At 41.2% G+C, this 18,117-nt stretch overlaps 2 protein-coding genes across 4 annotated transcripts in view; one reads left to right on the forward strand and one right to left on the reverse strand.

Moving 5' to 3' along the window:
• Positions 1–12,423, forward strand: part of LOC121911611 (rab11 family-interacting protein 2) — a 108,922-nt gene extending 96,499 nt beyond the window's left edge. For all 3 annotated transcript variants that reach the window (XR_006099905.1, XR_006099908.1, XR_006099907.1), the window contains one exon: positions 11,916–12,423. The gene's annotated coding sequence lies outside the window, so the exon portion shown is untranslated. The remainder of the gene's footprint in view (positions 1–11,915) is intronic.
• Positions 11,698–17,534, reverse strand: emx2 (empty spiracles homeobox 2). Its single transcript, XM_042433253.1, has 3 exons — positions 15,800–17,534; positions 14,394–14,578; positions 11,698–12,931 (listed from the first exon to the last, which is right to left on the reverse strand). Exons 1-3 carry the CDS (start codon positions 16,188–16,190, stop codon positions 12,764–12,766), a joined length of 744 nt encoding a protein of 247 aa, XP_042289187.1. The 5' UTR covers positions 16,191–17,534; the 3' UTR covers positions 11,698–12,763.
• Positions 17,535–18,117: the final 583 nt, after the last annotated feature.

Genomic DNA, 18,117 nt, shown 5'->3' on the forward strand with positions numbered 1-18,117 from the left:
GAGAATAGACAGGGCTGTGGTAATTGCTCGAGGAAAATGGTTCCATTTTAAAATTAAATCTCACAAGACGTGTATCATTTAAAGACCTTTCTAAGTATTACTCTTGCAGCAATTATGGATGATCAACCTTTGTGGCAAAATGCTGAAACGCCTGTGGTTGGGTGAGACCTATCATTTTTCTCTCTTGTCAGTTTCCTGTTTTCCTGAGCAACTCCCCTGACCTGGCTGGTAGGCCTGCCTGCCCTGAAGAGCACTTTCCCTTTCCTCATTCTGCGTCGGGGAAGGAGGGGCAGAGCAGGGGGGTCTAACTTAATCTGACCCATTGCTCAGGTCAGTGAGCTGCTTACCAGGTCTATCCAAACATAGGGGCTTGTTTTGCTAAAGCTGTGGAAAGAAGAAGTACCCTCTTAAATCAATGCTTTACTTAGAGCTGTGCACATGCAAGGTTATTATGCGTGAAACCACAGGAGGCAGAGCTGGCACACAACCAGCAGCGTGCTCCTCTCCTTCGCACTCCCCTCACCATGAAGGCAAAGAAAAAAGAAAACTCGCCTCTGTACACGGCCAAAAACTTTTTTTCGACATCTCAGCCTGTATTCCTGCATTTTTAAAGCATAGCTGAAGTCTGCGCAACTATTTCCAATTGCTATAGAGCACTCAAACGCAACAGCATTTTCATTTAGGCCTTACACAGCGAGTGCTCTTCTTATGACAAAAGGGAATTGCACTCTAAAATGCATCCAGCTGTGTGTACTTATCTTTTCTCTTGACATATTTTCACCAAAACGTCCAGCCCTGATCTTATCATGACGCTGCAGAGAGACCAGACCGAGCAGCGCACATGTATGTTAGTTGTGCACAGACTAGAGCAGTTTGAGGTTTGACTCTGCTCTTCAGGTATCATATGATCTAAAGAGGAATGTAGAAATCAGCCAGATTTATTGTTCCTGTTTGACTGAGCGTTTGCAAAGGCAAAGAGAGAAATGTTTCCTCTAGCTTGAGGAGGCATTTAAGGCATCTTTGAAGAAGCTGAAAGACTTTTCGGGGCACTAAACTGCCTTGTTACAGAGACGACCAGATGCATTGCACACTACAGAGGTGAATTGTCATTTAGGCTGAATTTTTATGAGCGCCCAAAGGCACTCCTCTGAAATGGACTCTTTGCTTTCAGCAAGGTTGGGCGTTGTGAAGTCGTTGTGCCTGACACTGGAAAGAAAGGAATTCACATTATCTTGTGTGTCTTCTGCAGTTATAACTCAAACACTTGTCTGAGGTATGTTCCCAAACTCAGCTTTCACAGCAATGCAAATGCAGCTCAGTATACTTGAACCCAGGTTACGGGGCTTCTGACAAACATGGCCACTGGTAAAAGGCACTTGTTGTGACTGTAAACAAAGGCTCTAATTCACCATAATGGTTCTATGGGTCCAATGCTCTGGGAGATGCAATGGCCAGTCTCAGTAGCTTAATTATCTTTCTAATTTGTATTAGCACTGGCTATCCTCTCAGGGATAATTATGTATCTTGTGTGTGAGCGAGCTTAATGAGGTTAACTTAAGTCTTTACATGGAATAAGGGTTCAGGCACCTTATAGAGGAAAAAAGGCCTCACTGCTGCTGATTGCTGTGTTTTTCTCCTACATATATGATGACCATAAAGCAGCAGTCTTATGAATCCCCAGAGGAGTGCAGACACACAGTGAACTTATTCTCAGGGTGAACACCAGGCAGAGGAAACAGGAAGTTAAGTTTACTGGTTCTGGTTGAAGGATGGTCAGTTTAATCAGTTGAGAGTAGCGCTCCACAATAGCTAAAGCTTGCTAAAGATAAAAATCAAAGAATGTCCCTATCAGATCAATATAACCTTGCTATCGTTCACCACGTTGGCCCCCTCCTCCAGTGACATTTTCAAGAAATCTCAGCACTTCTACCAGTCCAAAGTCACCTCATGCTGAAGTGAATCATGTTTAGCAGGTATTGATAAGGCGCTGATAACAAATCTGGCTTGCTTCTCGATATCATCTGAATTCCCAAAGTCCTGTGATCATGTGCTGTTCCCCTCTCGGTTCATACATGATATACTGTGCACCACAAGCACATAAGACTACATATTTTTCTCTTATGACAGAGTATAATCCACAGCTAAAGAGCCCTCATTTATTTGCTGCACCCCTCCCATTTTGCTTGCTCAATACTTAGCTGTTTTTACTGCAGGTTAGGAAGGGAAACCATCTTATCTGTGACTGCGGGGATTTATTAGTGCGAAAAAGATAATTGCTATTCATAGGCCACTGGGGGCTGATTTACAACCACTAATATTTAGGATTCCTAGAGCGATTTTTCAGCTTTTTTATCTCCAGCCCTGCATGCGGAGGGGAGAGAGGTCACGTTGGACGATGAGGGATGGGCTGGGCAAAGCCTCCACTCAGAGCAATTTGAGTAAAGACTAATGTGTGAGGAAGTAGTCTACATGAAAAGGCCTCATCCACGTAGGTCTGCCTGGAGCTGACAAACACCTGTTCTACTTAACCTGTAATGAGTCTGCAACAGAGATCTGTCTTGTCCTTTTTTGTCTGTGAGAGCAATCCTAAGAAAACAAGAAACAGCAATAAAGGGGAGGGGGGGGGGGACATTTCTGAAGAACAATATTGCTTTAAAATCTCTTCACTTATGTTTAAATATATAGCAAAATATCTGGAATGACCACATCAAAAGATATAAATTGAACATTACTGAAATCCCCCTCGTTGTATTTTTTCCTTCCAGCCTTTTTCTTACAAAACTGGTTTGTGGGTTTGCAGTGAAAACATGACTTGTCCTTATAAAGGTCATACCTTGGTTATGTTGATTATATTACCTGAAACACAGGTAGCATTTTTTTTTTCTTTTTTTTTTTTGTGTTCAGTTTGGGAAGGGTTGGTTGCAGGCGAAACAGGAAATGAAGAGTTTTGGGCCTGTCTGTCCACGCTGATCCTCCAGCTGACCGGGAGGCAGCGGGGGCTTCGGCGAGAGCACTCAGATGTGAGGTCATGGGTTCAAAGCCCAGGTGTTGTGCCTCGCAGCAGGACACTTCCCAGTCTAAACAGTGTAAATGATTTTAGAGAATGTAGAGGTTAACTTTAGATCAAAGACATCCACCTCTGAGGAGAATCTGTCTACAGTGTCTGTCAAAGACATCAGTTTGGTTACATGTCGTCCTCACTTTAGATATAATAACATGAGCTCTATATTAGTGTTTGAAGAATCCAGCTGTAGATCACTGCACTTCTAATTTGAGTGTCATCACTTTTTTTTACCACATGTTGATGAACAAATTTGCTTCGAGATAACTTTCGATAAGACTTAAACAATTATCAAATTTAATTTTCATTTTGTTGTCCAGAGTGAAAAGAGCGTATCAGTGGATGCAAACTGTGATATTGCAGCAGAAGAAGAAGAAGAAGAAGAAGAAAAAAAACAAAAACGTGCGCTGCCGGAGACTCCCAAGAACATGCAGCTACTCCTTTTGATTCCCATTTCATTGATTTAATTTCTCATCCTTAAGAGATGTCACTTTGTCTGAAAATGTATTCATCCTGCATATGCGACTCTTAATAACGCTAATCTTTTTGCCAGAGCAGAAATCTCATGGAGGGATAATCTGAGATAAATATAGTTAATTGAGGCCAGGTGAACTTTCTTTATCAGCAGCACAGTCAACCAATCTGAAGTAAATGTGATAATTAGAACGGAGATGTCTTCACCAAGAACAGAGCGTGGTCCTGTCCCTCAGCCATTTTCCCTCAAATTAGATCTGATTTCACAACACATCAGAAATCTATAGCAAATTAGTGTGGTAACAAATGCAGTAATATTTTCCATAGATGGTTATAAACATGATAATCTGGAAGTAATAAGAAAGACATCTGTTACAGTTGTCCCTCAACTGGCATTTGTTTCAGCTCTTAAACAACATTGCAATTCTTAAACATTTCTGTTTATATGATATAGCAAGTGCACCGAAATGTACTGAGTCTCAATGCAAGCAAGTGAGAAAAGAGCCCTCCTTCTTCCTCTTGGATTCCTGGTGAGGTATGAAAGGGTGCTCTCTTTGGCCATACATACAGCCTGTGCTCCGCTGAGCCTGACCACCATTAACACCCCTGAGAAACCACGTCCTAATTACTCATTCAGCCTGACAGAATCTCCTTAATTACAAACTTCATTAGCCTGCAGGACTTTGTTTTTCTCCGGCAAAGGAGGGAGCAGGGGACGGCTCGGGCCAAGGTGCAGTGGAGGCGAGGGGTAGGTGCTTTAGCACCTTATTCCTCCATGCATTTCTTTTTCTTTTTTTTTTTTTTTTCAAAGGAGATGTTAAGACCTCAGTCAGAGATCTAATTAGATTCATGGTGAGAATCAGACACCTTTTAACTAGCCTCTGGAGTCCCCCTAAAAGGACAGCGAGATCCAGGGTAAGAGAGGCACAGAGAATTAAATGGACCTACTACTGCCTTTCATGTGTGAAGTGGTCTGATTTGCCATGTCCTCACCTCCAAAGACAAAATAACCTGAAGCACTTACACACCCTGCAACCATTATACCTGGGGAGGGGAGGACAAAAGCTGCAATAAGACCGTGTGCAATCGCTTTGGCTCTTGTAGTAATTGGACTTGAAAAGACATATATTGCCATTACGTCGTTTATATATTCTACACTCAAGAGTTGCACCTGTTCTTCCTGACTGCTGTTTTATCGTCCACAATCATTAATCTGAGAAAGTGATGCACACTGACGCAGACCATCACATGGCTTCAAAGTCCCCTGCCACTCATTTTTGTGGGTTGCATGCATTTACAGTTAATATGTTCACACTGCATGCAATTATATGCTAGAAAGCACTTTAGCCAGGGAGCGTTACCACCAGTTAGAGTCAGCTGAAGCACAGAGCACTTCTCAGTTGCTGCTAATGCATAATGGAGTGCAGCACAACCACCGATGTTGGAGAGGTCCCAACCATCGCTGGTCCAACTTCAAAGTCTCTCGGTGTACGAGGAGTGCGGTTCCCACTGCCGGAGAAGTAATTATTTCACCTTAAGCTTACATAAACCCTCCGCAAGAAGTTATGCTTGTTATTAATTAGAAGGTGGCTCTCAGAAACTCTACTTGAGATCATTAGACAATGTTAGCATCCCTCTCCTTCAATGGCTAAGCTGTGTAGTGTGGAGGAAGAACATTATGAGTGAATGAGAGTGAATGATTAGCCAGTATAATTTGGGTTAGTTTCTCTGTAGAGGTGCTAAGGTGTTCATTGGCCCATAATAGATGTCACAACCTGAATTACTACTACCAATCATTTACACCGCCTGTCAAGCAATGCCCCAACTCTCCGAGCAGACATACTGAAATGCCACGTTTATGCATTGCTTAAACATGTCAGTGTTTAGATGTCAGTCACATCAGCACACTGTATCTTTCCCCTGCAACACATTTCGAACACATGGCTGCACTATTTTACGACAGGGAATTCACCAACATCTGCCGCCAAACCAAAGGAGTAACAAACATAAACCTTTTCGTACTTTTTCCAACCTCATATTCTCTATATTACTTCCATGTTTTGTGTCCAACTTGTGCTTCTTCTCTGCTGGCTTTCAGTTTTTCATGGCTCATGAGACAAAACCACTTCTTTAGTTAGGTGTTTGTGCTGAACATACAACCAAAATGTTTGCAGCCACAAGCCAGGACGTCCAATTTCTTCAAACAAAGCCACAGAGTGTTTTGCCATACATGCTGAAGAGCATTTTTCCACTAAGAAGCGCAGAGAATGCAGAGATACCCACTCGCTACCCACAAATGCATATGCACACGTAGGCTACATAGACACACACACACACAACACCCACGGAAAATATTGTTTGTGAATATTAGTCATGTTAAAACCAACTTCAAGGGTCTGTTGTGCAGGGGGAGGAGGGTATTATGACAGCACTGACCAGAGATTTGGCAAGATTTTGCATCGATGCCACAAATAACTTAAGAGTTACATGAAAAGCCAATGGGAGTTGGCAAAAGAGTTGGGTCAGCATTCATGAAGAGCTGTGGAGCAGCTGAAACTCTGTGAAATACTGTAAGTGTCATGAAATCCCCCCGCTCTTGTCTTATGAATGTTGTCTGTTGTAAATTAGGCTTCATAGAGAGTTTGAGTCAGTGTTATTTGTCATGTTCAAATATACTGGGAGAAACTTGGGGAGGGAAAAATAAGATAAAAAATTATTTTAAGGACTTGGCAATGTTTTATATTTGCGCAAGGTTTAATTTTTTAAAACTGGTTCAAATGCTAAAGCTACATACGTATGCTGTGAGCTTCTTTTCCATTGTTAAAAAAAAAATTCTTAACACAGTGAATTGTTAATCTGATATTTTCCACCAAGAAATATTTATGTATTTTGTCAGTCTAATTGGTCCCTTGCTGATTGTTGTTATTTTTTCACAATCAAATGTATTTTTTGGTTTAAAGAAAGTGAAAATGGTGAAATAGCAACACTTAGTGGCATATTTGGCCATGCAACATGCAGATGTCTACTGTAAGGCTTCACAATGTCTTTTTAAAAAATGTGCTCAGTGTTAATATGAGACACAAACTCTGCAGTGTGGTTTCAAGGCAAATTATACAAATAAGATGGAAAAAATAATTTTCAAAGCGACATCTGGTTAAAGAATAGTTTGCATTGCATCATTTAAACCAATAAAAGCAATAAGTGTCCTGCACAATCGTGTGCATAACTCATCACTCCAAAAACAAAATAATAAAAATGTGTAAGGCCATAAAATGAATTGTATTTACTAGCGTAGGATTTACTTTAGTTAAACGCTTCATTTATTCAACACCAATCCATTTGAAAGTGAAAAATCCAAAGTTAGATTTTAAATGTGTCCCAGGCTCTCTCATGTTGAAACAGAATAAGGAAAGACGATGCACCATCTGCTATCCAAGCGCACACAAACCCCTGTCCAAAAACTATACAACTACTATTTTGTACTGCCTCACTTTCCAGACACTAAGCACTCAACTGCCATCAGACTCAGCCAACAGAAACTTGATATTTCATGTTTTTGGGGGGCCGATTTCTCTCCCACCCAGCTACCAAGAGGGGGAGACACAGCAAAGCTCAGCCTGGTGCAAAGCTGGGACAGAAGAACAGGTGCCCACAATTTCACCTGTCTGCTCAATAACCCACACACTAGCAGCTATATTATATTTCAACTCTAATTGTAGCCACATTTACAGCACTTTCACAGAGATGAAACAGCAGGAGAAAGAGACTCCAGATATAAATGTGAGCTAATTTCATTGGATGTGATCATATCCTTACATGGCCCACACAAAACACAGCCAGAAGAATTAGTAACTTTGATGTGGGTTTAACATGGACAATGTAGACAGTAGAGTTATGTAGATTCAACAAGCTGTAGCCATACAGTCTGTTTAGCCTGCAGTAGCTAAAAGCAGCTTATAAAATCTTATTTTCAAAAAGTACCTGCTGGTTGTGTGATGGCACCAGCCAGCAAATAGATACAGCCTGTATCAGTGCTGATGATGAGGGAGGGGACTCGCAGGTCAAGAGACACAAAATAGTTCAGCAGGCACATGTGATATATTTAGTGAGGCCATTGTTTGTTTTATTTAGGGAGCGAATTGAGGATTTTCCAAACTGCAGGGCCCCTGAGGTATTTTATCAGGTGTACAGTCCGCCATATGTTACACATTAGTGCACTGAGGGGAATGCTGGTTGCAGATACAACTTATAAAATGTTTGGAGTTTGGAACTTCAGAGGACAGGGGGTCAACAATCGCTCTCTTCAGCGCTGGTGGATACATGGGAAACATGCCACTTATATGCAAATGAAACTGCCTCACATTACATCCCAAATCCCCCCCCCTCCCCCCCTCATTAAAGAAAAAAAACCTTTAGGAATCTATGGGGCTGCAGCAGGCCACAAGAATATTAATGCAGTGAAAATAGATGTTTTAGTGCTAGAGCCAGCCAACATATGAAGAGGAATAAACAGATAGTAAATGCTGTAAACTTTTTAAGGCTTCCCCCAAACTGAGCTGTGCATGTGCAGCGTGGTTACGGCCGAGTTCAGGCAGATGCTGGAGGTGTCTGACAAGAAGAAGAAGAAGAAGAAGAAGAAGAAGGAGTCTGTGCATGTGGAGGAAAAAAAAGTTTTCTGAATCGCAGCTCTCGATGAATATTTCATCGTGAAACGACCATGTGTCGTTGTAGGACATCTCTGGGTCATAATGTTGTCTGTGTGGTGACCTCAGTGAACACAGGCAATGGAGCACCAAAACCTAGTGAGTGAAACTCTGCATGGGTCTGTCAGAGCAGCTTGTAATGTGGCTCTTGGCTTCATTCATCTATTAACAATCACATAGTGGTGCCAGGCTCTTAGTGTGCGTGTGTACAAGCTGTAACCCTGCTCTGAATTCATTAACTGTGATGGAGAATTTGAAAAAAAGAAAAAGAAAAAAGGGACATTCAGTGAGCTGAACAGGGAATAGACAAGAAAATAAATAATTGCTTTCAAATGTAACTTTACATATTACTGCTGTCATTCGCCATCAATTCATTTTTCCATTAAAAACACAGTTTCAGTTTATTTCTGACAATATATTATGTATTGTCCATTACAATTAAGTTAAGAGTTTAGGCTTTAACACGACCGATTAATGTCATTGAACGCAGCAGGCCGATATAGCGCACAAGCTGCGTGTGTGTGCAGCCGTGCACTTGAACGCCTCATCTCCTTCTAAATCTAAATTGAAAATCAATTAAAACGATAAAAAAAAGAACACGTAATTAAAATTAATTTCGCGTCTGCGCAGTAGTTGTTTCATGCCAGCAGAAAGTCAATGCGCACCAGTCACTGAGTCCGAGTCAATAAATGCTGACTGCACCCGATGGCAAATTAGAAATTGCTGCGTTTGGAAAACATAATCATCAGATCATGGCTGCAAAAACGCCCCTCCCTCGTTATTAATAATAAAGCAAGAAACTGAATCCGAGGCTCCGATGTTTAATTTATTATTATGTAAGCTATTTGAAGGGTGATTGTATGGTAATTGCTCATTAGTATTATTTATCGCTGCACCTTATGTCAAGGCCAAGGGAATTGTGTAGGGTTCATTCTCTCGTTTCAAGGATCAATTTCAGAGGCAATTTGTGAAACAGGACAGATCAAGTTAGTCCTGACGTGGTTTTTGTGACAGTGCCGGTCTACAGGTGCCATCACCTCGGAAACATTTATTTTAGCCCCGGCGAGATGCTCTTTGAATAAAACCAGGAGAAGGCCCGCGCACAGATAAACTATCCGCAACCATCCTCTCAAAAAGCCGCTTCTCACAACTTCACAGATTTCAGCTCGATCAATTATTGACTTTCAGGACTAATACGAAGTCCGTCTTCCGGCCTATTCCCCTCCCTCCCGCCACTATTCACATTAGTGGTGTCAGCGGACGTAATTATACCTACTAATTGCAGATTAGAGGTTTTGGGTCAGTGGGGTCACTTGATAGGAGCGGCTACTCTTTTTTTTTTCAATGACGGATAATCATTTCACGTTGCAGGACTAAATGTTTCATGCAGCGGGGCTTTGGTCCAAAATGTCCAAACTGCCGTGAATATTTAAAGGAATAATCACACCGAGAAGTTGTGATGATTTATGGCGAGTTTGGCCCCTGGACGGAGCGGAGCAGCTTAAGTTTAGATAAGCGGGTCACCAGAGGTCCCCACAGCTGGCCCTTAACGCACAGCACGAGCGTCTGGGAGAAGGATCTGATCACACACACACACACGCGCACACACACACACACACACACACGCCATTTGAATTCTGTCCAAACCAATTATATTCATGTGACCTTAGACTCAAATTGCGCTTGATCGTCCTCTAATAAGTGCCATGATCTGAAAAGAATGGCGAGTTGAATTTTTAAGACCCATAAAATTAATGTAAATGGTAAGATTTGCAACATAAACGCAGAGAGGTTTTTTTTCAATAATATAGGATCATTTTAACCAAGACTGCTGTACAGAAAAGCACAAATTTACCTACAGCCGTTAATTCATTTAATTCAAATATTTTGATTGGTGCCTTCAAAATGAGGAGCGATAGCATTTTATTAAGCAATTAAAAATATACTTCTAGTATATTTCAATTGGTAAACTGGGGTTTTAAATGTGACAAATCTTCTATTTTAAAATGACAGAATTCTCCTGTCCGCAAAAAAAATATCTATTTACCTTCTGTCCGTAAACAGAGCTACTGCTAAAAAAATTTAAAAAGGAGGGATTTCCAGGTTAAAATCAAACGCGTTTAAATGAATCAAACTGTGCCAGGCTCTAATGAGAAGCCTGTCCTGTCTCCTGTGTGTCCATACAGGCGCACAGAGGGGGGGAGAGTGCGCCAAATTTGTTTGCGGCGGATCAAGGCTCACCGCCTCCACTGCACTTTCTTTATCTTAATTCCAACTTGAAAAGATATAATTATCTAGTTTGAACAGGACTGCTATCAAATCCTTCTTTATAGGCAGGGTAGGGAAAAGCTCGAGTGGATTGTGAAGCTCTGAGCCGCTCGGTGTTGCCCGAGATAGGAGTAATGAAGTTGTGGAGTCCGGAGATACAAAGGGCATTAACCTCATTAGCATGAAACCTTTTCTTCTAACTATTGTGGGACCCTTTCAGTCCTCTAATCCCCCCTATTTCAAAGCTGGGTTTGTAATAAAGCTTTTAGGGTCTTTTTTTCCAAAGCTAATGGTATTCTCTAAAGATTTTTATTGCTGTTATAATCTATGGGCCGATTAAGAATTCCCTATATGCCACCCCCACCCCCCTCTACCCCCCCAACCCACACCACAAAAACACAGCCTTACTTTATGAAACAATTAAACAAACACCTCGCATCAGAAAACACTGACATTTCTCCTGTTATGCCTTCACAAGAAAATGAAATCCAGTTTAAATTTGTCTGATTTCCTTTTTTTAAATAAAAAAAAAAACGGATCTGCTGTTCATTGTTTTTCGCTGTTGGCTTGTTTGTGTGTAAATAGCCTACGGAATAATTTCCTGCTGTAAATAGCATCGTTTTAGTTGAGCCTGCGGGCTCCTAAAGAAGTCACTAATGTTCCCGTTCAGTCCAGAGCAGCAGAGCAGCAGCATTATGGAGCCTGCAAGACAAGATTTTAAACAAAGATCCCATTTTGCGGCACATTGCAACCTTCCCTTATCGCGTCGTGAGGGGTAGTCAGATTGTACTAAATTATGTCCAACCAAGCCCCCTTGGATCCGTGGATTAAGAGATTAAAGTGGACCACTGGGCAATGCATCCCCTTTCCCCCCTCATATTACTCGCATGATAATTGCCCAAACTGATTTGCACTTTCACAAAAGCTTGTAGGGACTCTTTGTAGCTGGAGCGGACCAGACGCTGCAGCCCCCTTAAAAATAAAACTAATGCCGTCTATGTCAGACTGAGAAACAAATGCAGAGCTGAGGACAACACATCCAGGCTCAAACTGTACTGTCCCACCTCACTGAGCCCAAATCATTCTGTATGATGGCAGAAATGAGAATAAAAATAATCGAGCTAAAAGCATTTTGTCCCCCATTCAGCTGCTCTATATAATCAGAAGTCTATACTTTTACTGCGCGCAACATATTGATAAAACTTTATTGACAAAATATTGACAATTACATACTTCTTGGAAGTATACTTTGTGTTAAAATTGTAGCAAACTTAACACAAACACAAAAATTATTTACATTCTGTAAAAGAGGGTTTAACAGAAACATTAACTTTTAGCATTTCTGTACATGGAATACGCTCAGTGCTTGAAGTTGTTTTTTTTTTCTTTCTCTCAATTCTTGCATTTAGTCCTTCGTGGAAACTTTCACTGGAGGGACCAGTCCTGACAGAAGGCTGCATGGGGCCACAGCGACACATTGGTAAAGCTTTAGGTTAAAGGAATGTGCTGATACCTTCCCTTTAAGTATTTTTATATCTGTGGTCTGATTCACTTTTTTTTGAAAGGTTTGTTCTTTCCTCTCCGAAAAATCACTTTTTGTTCAGTTTTTCTTAAAAAAAAAAAACAAAAAAAAAATAACCACTATAACGCAGCACCGCTACTTCATATGTTTTCACAATCACTTTTACACGAGAATCATTAATTAAAGACTGCACACTTTGTAAAAAGGAAGAAGCACGACATCTCTCAGTTTGGAAAATAGAGTTAAAAACAAAATTGTTTTTTCTTTTTCTTCTTGTTGGAGAAAACTTGTCAAATTAAAACAACTACCAGGAAAAAACTATACCATGCAATTCAAGTTTTACAAAAGCAGTTTTGTGTTTTGGTATCTTGAGTGGAAACGTTTTTTTTTTTTTTTAAGAAAAAAAAAAAAAAAAACCTTCTGAAGTGCAAACGTCCAATGTGAATTGGAGAAAAAGAAATATGGTTGATGGGGGGGATTGTAGTGGTGGTGGTTGGTGCGTGGAAGGGTTCAGGTAGGTGGACTGAGACACTGTCAGTCACATTTTCCCGGGTCATCTGGACTGACAGACCCTCACTGTGACAGCAGTGCCACCAGTCGGGTTTCTCTCACCCTCAGCTGCCGATCTCCGGAGATCTGAATGTGACATTGGCTTTTTTACCCTCTCACTGTCTCTACACGGCATCCTTTATCCATGTCCTCCTTCACTCAGACGCTTATATAGCCTTTTTTTTTTTAATCGTCCGAAGTGACATCAATTTCCTCTGGGCTCGACTGTTTAGTCGCCAGTCTCCACCGGTTTATGTGATGCGATCCCTTCTTCTTCTGCTGAGACTCCGAGCCCTCCTCTTCCAACTTCTGTCGTTTGAACTTCGTCCTCCGGTTCTGAAACCACACTTTTACCTGAAGAGGAGTGAGGGAGAGAGAGGGAGAGAGAGAGGGGGGGGAAAAAAGAAAACAAAAGCCTGTATCAGTTATCACGAGATAAACCGCGATTGGCCAGCGCGTAAAACCACGCGTAAAAAGGGACACATTGTTTAAATGGCAGAGCTAAATACGAGCAGACAGCGGTACAGAAGAAATAAAAAGGTGATCATCACAGAGGAAACAAGCACCAGAATAAACAATGATTATTTATATTTTCAGGAAAGCATGGATTCATACCTCTTCTTGTCCAAATGATCGAATTACAATTGTTACTCTAATATATTATATTTATTTACAGCACAGAGTGAGCTCAGCCTGTGAAGGGTCAGACAGTTTTATAAAAAAATAAAAATGGTGCCACTTATCATCCACCGCATTCCACATTAAGCCCTAAAAATTAAAAAAAAAGTAAATAAAATCGAGGCAAACAGCTGAAATAAACTAACATGTTTTGATGTTTGATGTCTGGAAAAACTTTTGAGGCTTCATCTAAAGTAGGTCAGAGCTTCTTTTTTTTTCTCACTATGAGTATTTTTATCCAAGTCTTTGAATGGAAACGAAATAAAGGAATTACACCCATCCAACACATATTTTAACACACTCCTCTAAATGGACTCGGCTTTGTTAATAAATGCTACCGTGGGGAATTAACAACATCTAAATCGATAAATTGTCTGCCCCTGCTTTTGTCACTCTGCAGCTCTTAAATAGCAACTGAGGTGCATTAAATAAGCCTTCAGTGGGCTAATTGAAGTAGGTGACGGTTCATTTCTCCCTTCAGCTCCTCCAAAGGCCCCGCGTCCAAAGGAGACACAAGCGGACAAAAGACAGCGGCTGATGGGCTCAAACACCATCTTAAATATGGCAGGGGGAATTCGCTGAACCCGCCTCGCTCTTTGTATCGCCCTATCCCATAAAATGGTTAACTGGTTAATTTGCCCTCCATTTTGAAAGGCAACATTCTCCCCCCAAAACAAAGTAATTCAACCCCTCCTAAAATGAGGTTAGGCCTATACAATGTCGGTGGATTTGATCCAACAGAAAGCCTCTGTCTCCGATTGACAACATGCATTTATGGACTCTGGTGTATAGAAACAATTCGGTGGCTGATTATTTCAAATGATTGTTTTGCATATTTTACATTTGCGTACGTCATCATCCGGTCGCTTCACAGCGGCCTGCTATCAAAAAGCTCCACGGTGTCATGTTAAGGTTAAAAAAAAAAAAGAAAGAAGTCATATAGTCTTCTACATCAGCCGTCGTGTGAGGAAAGTCCTTTTATAATAATAGTGAAGCTGACTGTAGAGTGCAAGGCCAGAGCGAGACACAGCACACCAAGAAGCAGCCTTCAAATTCAAAATACAAGCAGCTGCGTCCAGGTGAAATAAAAATGACATGATGGGCGCTTCAATGTGGATGAAAATGTTGTGTTTCTTACCTGAGTTTCTGTGAGGCTAAGGCTGTGGGCGAGCTGCTTTCTTTCTGCTCCCACCACGTAATGGTTTTTCTCAAACGCGTGTTCGAGCCGCAGGAGTTGCGAAGGTGAAAAAGCTGTCCGGATTCTTTTGGGCTTTCTGGCCAGCGCGTTGTGCAAAAGGAAGCTCTCTGGACTCGTTTCATTACCTGGAAAACGAGCAGAAGACGAGGATGTGTCATGATGTTTTTTTTTTTTTGTTTTTTTTTGTTTTTTTGTAAATGTAATAAAATATGAACATTTCCAGAGCAAAACAGCAGGCCTGCGCACGCATGAAACAATAGTCCACTGAGGGCAGGATTGAGAAATATATACATGATAATGTCTGAGGAGAAGCTGGACAGCGATCAATAAAAGAAGAGAATATATTAAACGTGTGTATTTCAAATTATTGGCTGTTATATCCTTTCTTCATCCAACATTTGTCAGAGCATCCGCATGCAAGAAAGAGGAAAACAACACAGAGCACTGAGCTATAATCCTGGGCCTAATTTAATTATCTAAACAAACAGCTCTGGTAAACAAAATCACAGGTAAAATGGAAGCAGCATGAGAATATTGAAATAAACATCAGCCAAAAACAACTTGAGAAATTAATTTTGAATAAATTCCTTTAAATAGGTTCATTTTACTTTAATTTGTCAGAAAAAATACAAATAATCAAAAGCATAAATAGTATAAAATGAGCAACCAGCAGCAAAAAATAATAAAGGAGTTTGATAAGAGGCCAAACAGCTCACAGGCCAAGTTCACTTAATAAAACTAAAATCACCCCAAATATGACTCATGTCAGCTTTAGAAAATTAGCAATAAGCTACTCAAATAATCCTCCAAATTGTTTTATTTTTTTCCTTTAAAAACAACCAAACAAAAAATCTATTTAAGCTCAGTTAAAATGTGAAATAATTCTTAGTTTAAAACAGCGAAGCAGCGTGATACATTATTTCGTTTTTACGCATGAATACAGCGTAAAGAATTAAAGCTATGCTGCAGACCAACTGTGAACAAACATGTCAAAAATTCTAGTGGTCTTTTTTTCGTGCTGGACAGACAGTGAAAGCAGCAGACGGCTACAGAAGCCATGGCAACAATTATTTCTTTGCACGAGATGCTTTCTCTTTTTTCTAAATAAAGAAATTCAAGCAGACCTGCTCATTATTTGAACGAAATAATCATTTTTTAAAAAGTGTGTATGTTTTGTCCTGAAGACAGGACGTGATAGGCTTTAAAACCTGCCCTGCTGCAGCTTTACAGATATGTTATTCCGTCCAGCTCTGTCTGCTGAAGGAAAGAGGAAAAAAAACACTCTCCAGCCGCTCAGCGCGTATCGTGCGTAAAAGTGAACCAAATGAAGCACTTTGAGAACTTACCTTGAAATCTGTGACCCAAGTACCTATATCTGTGTAATAACCAGGGGTAGAAAGTTGAGGGGTCCCTTTGCTGGCTGGCGAAAAGAGGGTGCGGACTGTGTGGGGATGAAAGCGGGTGAGCGGCCAGAGCGTGCGGCGGGGCCACCGGATGCACCGGGACGGCGGAGTTTGGCGGATGAGAGACCGCCTCGGCAAACACCAAGTCCGGGTTAGAGTAGACGCCCCTGCCGCCGGAGTGAAAGCCGTTCAGAAACGGGTTCATCTGGCCGGAGTTTGCATAGCTGAGAGCCGCTGGCCTGATGGGCTCCTCGGAGCGGGACGCCGGTACAGGATTATCCTTCGCCACTAAAGACTCTATAGTAAAACACCTCTTGGGTGTAGGTTGAAACATGGTCTGATAGTCCAGATTCCCCAGTTTAAGGTGAAGTCGTCGTAGGCGCTCTCGCTTAAAAAATACTCCACACCCAAGAAAAGGGGGAAAGTTTCTGCGCAGTAAATAAGTTGAGAAAAGGCGGCAGTGTCGAGAAAGCCAAAATAAAAAGTGCTCAGCTACTCCCAGACTAATCCATGGATGTGATCGTTTTCCTCGCCGGCTTCGTGCGGGCAGATTTGTTAGTTCATGAGCCTAATTAGCGCTGCAGTCCCATAAACAGCTTCCTCTGAAGGCTGTAATGGCATGGTGATTGGTCGCTGCCGCTGCTGCTCGCCTTAAGGTGGAGAAGGGGAAGACGCTTAAAAAGTGCGTCAATGGGAAGCAGGGGCGCGGAGAGGCGGACTCGAACGCGCAACGGAACGGATTCGTCCAGAGAGGAGCCCCCCGTACGCACGCGCGCACACAAACACACACACACACACACAAACACACTCACGCGCACATATCTCCAGGACATTTAACACACTCATCTGAACCAGTAGAAAAGCTCGAGGTAGACTGCTTATTTGCATTTACGGCCTATGACAGGTTCAAACTGATTTTTTTTTTAAAGTGGGGGGTGCACTGATAGTACTAGCAAGTTATTATTTTAAATTATGCTCAACAATGTTGCGCAGACATCAAATCAGCTGTGTTGAGGTTTATTTTCGAGGCTATCCGGCGCAGATAATATTTAGCAGCACATTAATTGCATTGGTCGGCCTTCATTTATTTCCCAATTTTGTTCCTGGCGATGGTTTTCTAACTGCTTTATGTACATAATTGTTCTAGTTTAGTTTCTGCTCGTTTTCATTTCCCCTCAGATTCTATTAGGGTGCGTTTAAAATTGAAGTCGCTCTTAATATCTGCTGGATGGGACGTCTGGGAGACACAAACGAGCTTCAGTAAAGATTTCAGAGCTTCTGTCAGCTGTACGGGACACGACGTGAAGCCTGACAGGGTCTTCACAGTTCACGCAGCAGCTTCCCGCCGATCAGTCGCTGTGTGTCACAGTCATTCAAAGCAAAAACGCACAGGTGTTTATTGGAGGAGCCTACCTGTGTGACTGCAGCCTGTCAGCCCCGTGTGTGTGTGTGTGTGTGTGTGTGTATGTTTGTGTGTGTGTGTGTGCATCCGTGACTAGGAGCTGCAGCCATGGCCGCACCGAGGGCCCTCCTCAATAAATAATACACACTAACAGCGCGCGCAGTTCTCCTGATGTTACTGAGGCTGCTTAAACGAATAGATGCATAATACTGCATGTCTGCTTAAATAATATATTTTCATACATTTCTGTTTCTGTTTTGTTTGTTTGTTTTTAGACTTTTGATGGAATTGTTGTATTTAATTTGTCTTTTAAGGGAACACAGATTTCTATTATTATTATTATTATAAATATTTATTTCAATGTGGGCACAATTATTAATATGATTAATTGTATCATTAGTTATATCGTTTCTATACACCTGCACATACGAGGCTTATGGACAAGTTGAGGTTTTATTTGTGCGGGTGAGTCAAGTGTTTGTGTGGAAGAAAATACAAACTGTAGATTAAAATGGGTTGAGAGCGTCAACAGCTGTACAACACATCACAAGCACGATGTGACATCTTTAAAATGTGTGGATCCAGGTTACATGATTAAACCGACAACACTATGAGGAATCAATGGGAGGTTATTTATTTGAAATGTTTTATTTGCGATGGTCTGTCAGTTCATTTAATCTGGCATAGCCTTTTGGTTTTTAATAGTCAAATAATAAATATCAATCATGATTTTAATGAGTCATATTATTATCATTATTATTATTAGGCTGCTACCGTTATTATTATTATTATTAGTATTATTGTGGCTTCATCATATAGATCGGGGCATGCGAATAAAAGACATTTACTATACGTGTCA

The sequence above is a fragment of the Thunnus maccoyii genome, chromosome 14 (genome assembly GCF_910596095.1).
Source record: "Thunnus maccoyii chromosome 14, fThuMac1.1, whole genome shotgun sequence".
Classification (NCBI taxonomy): Eukaryota; Metazoa; Chordata; class Actinopteri; order Scombriformes; family Scombridae; genus Thunnus; species Thunnus maccoyii.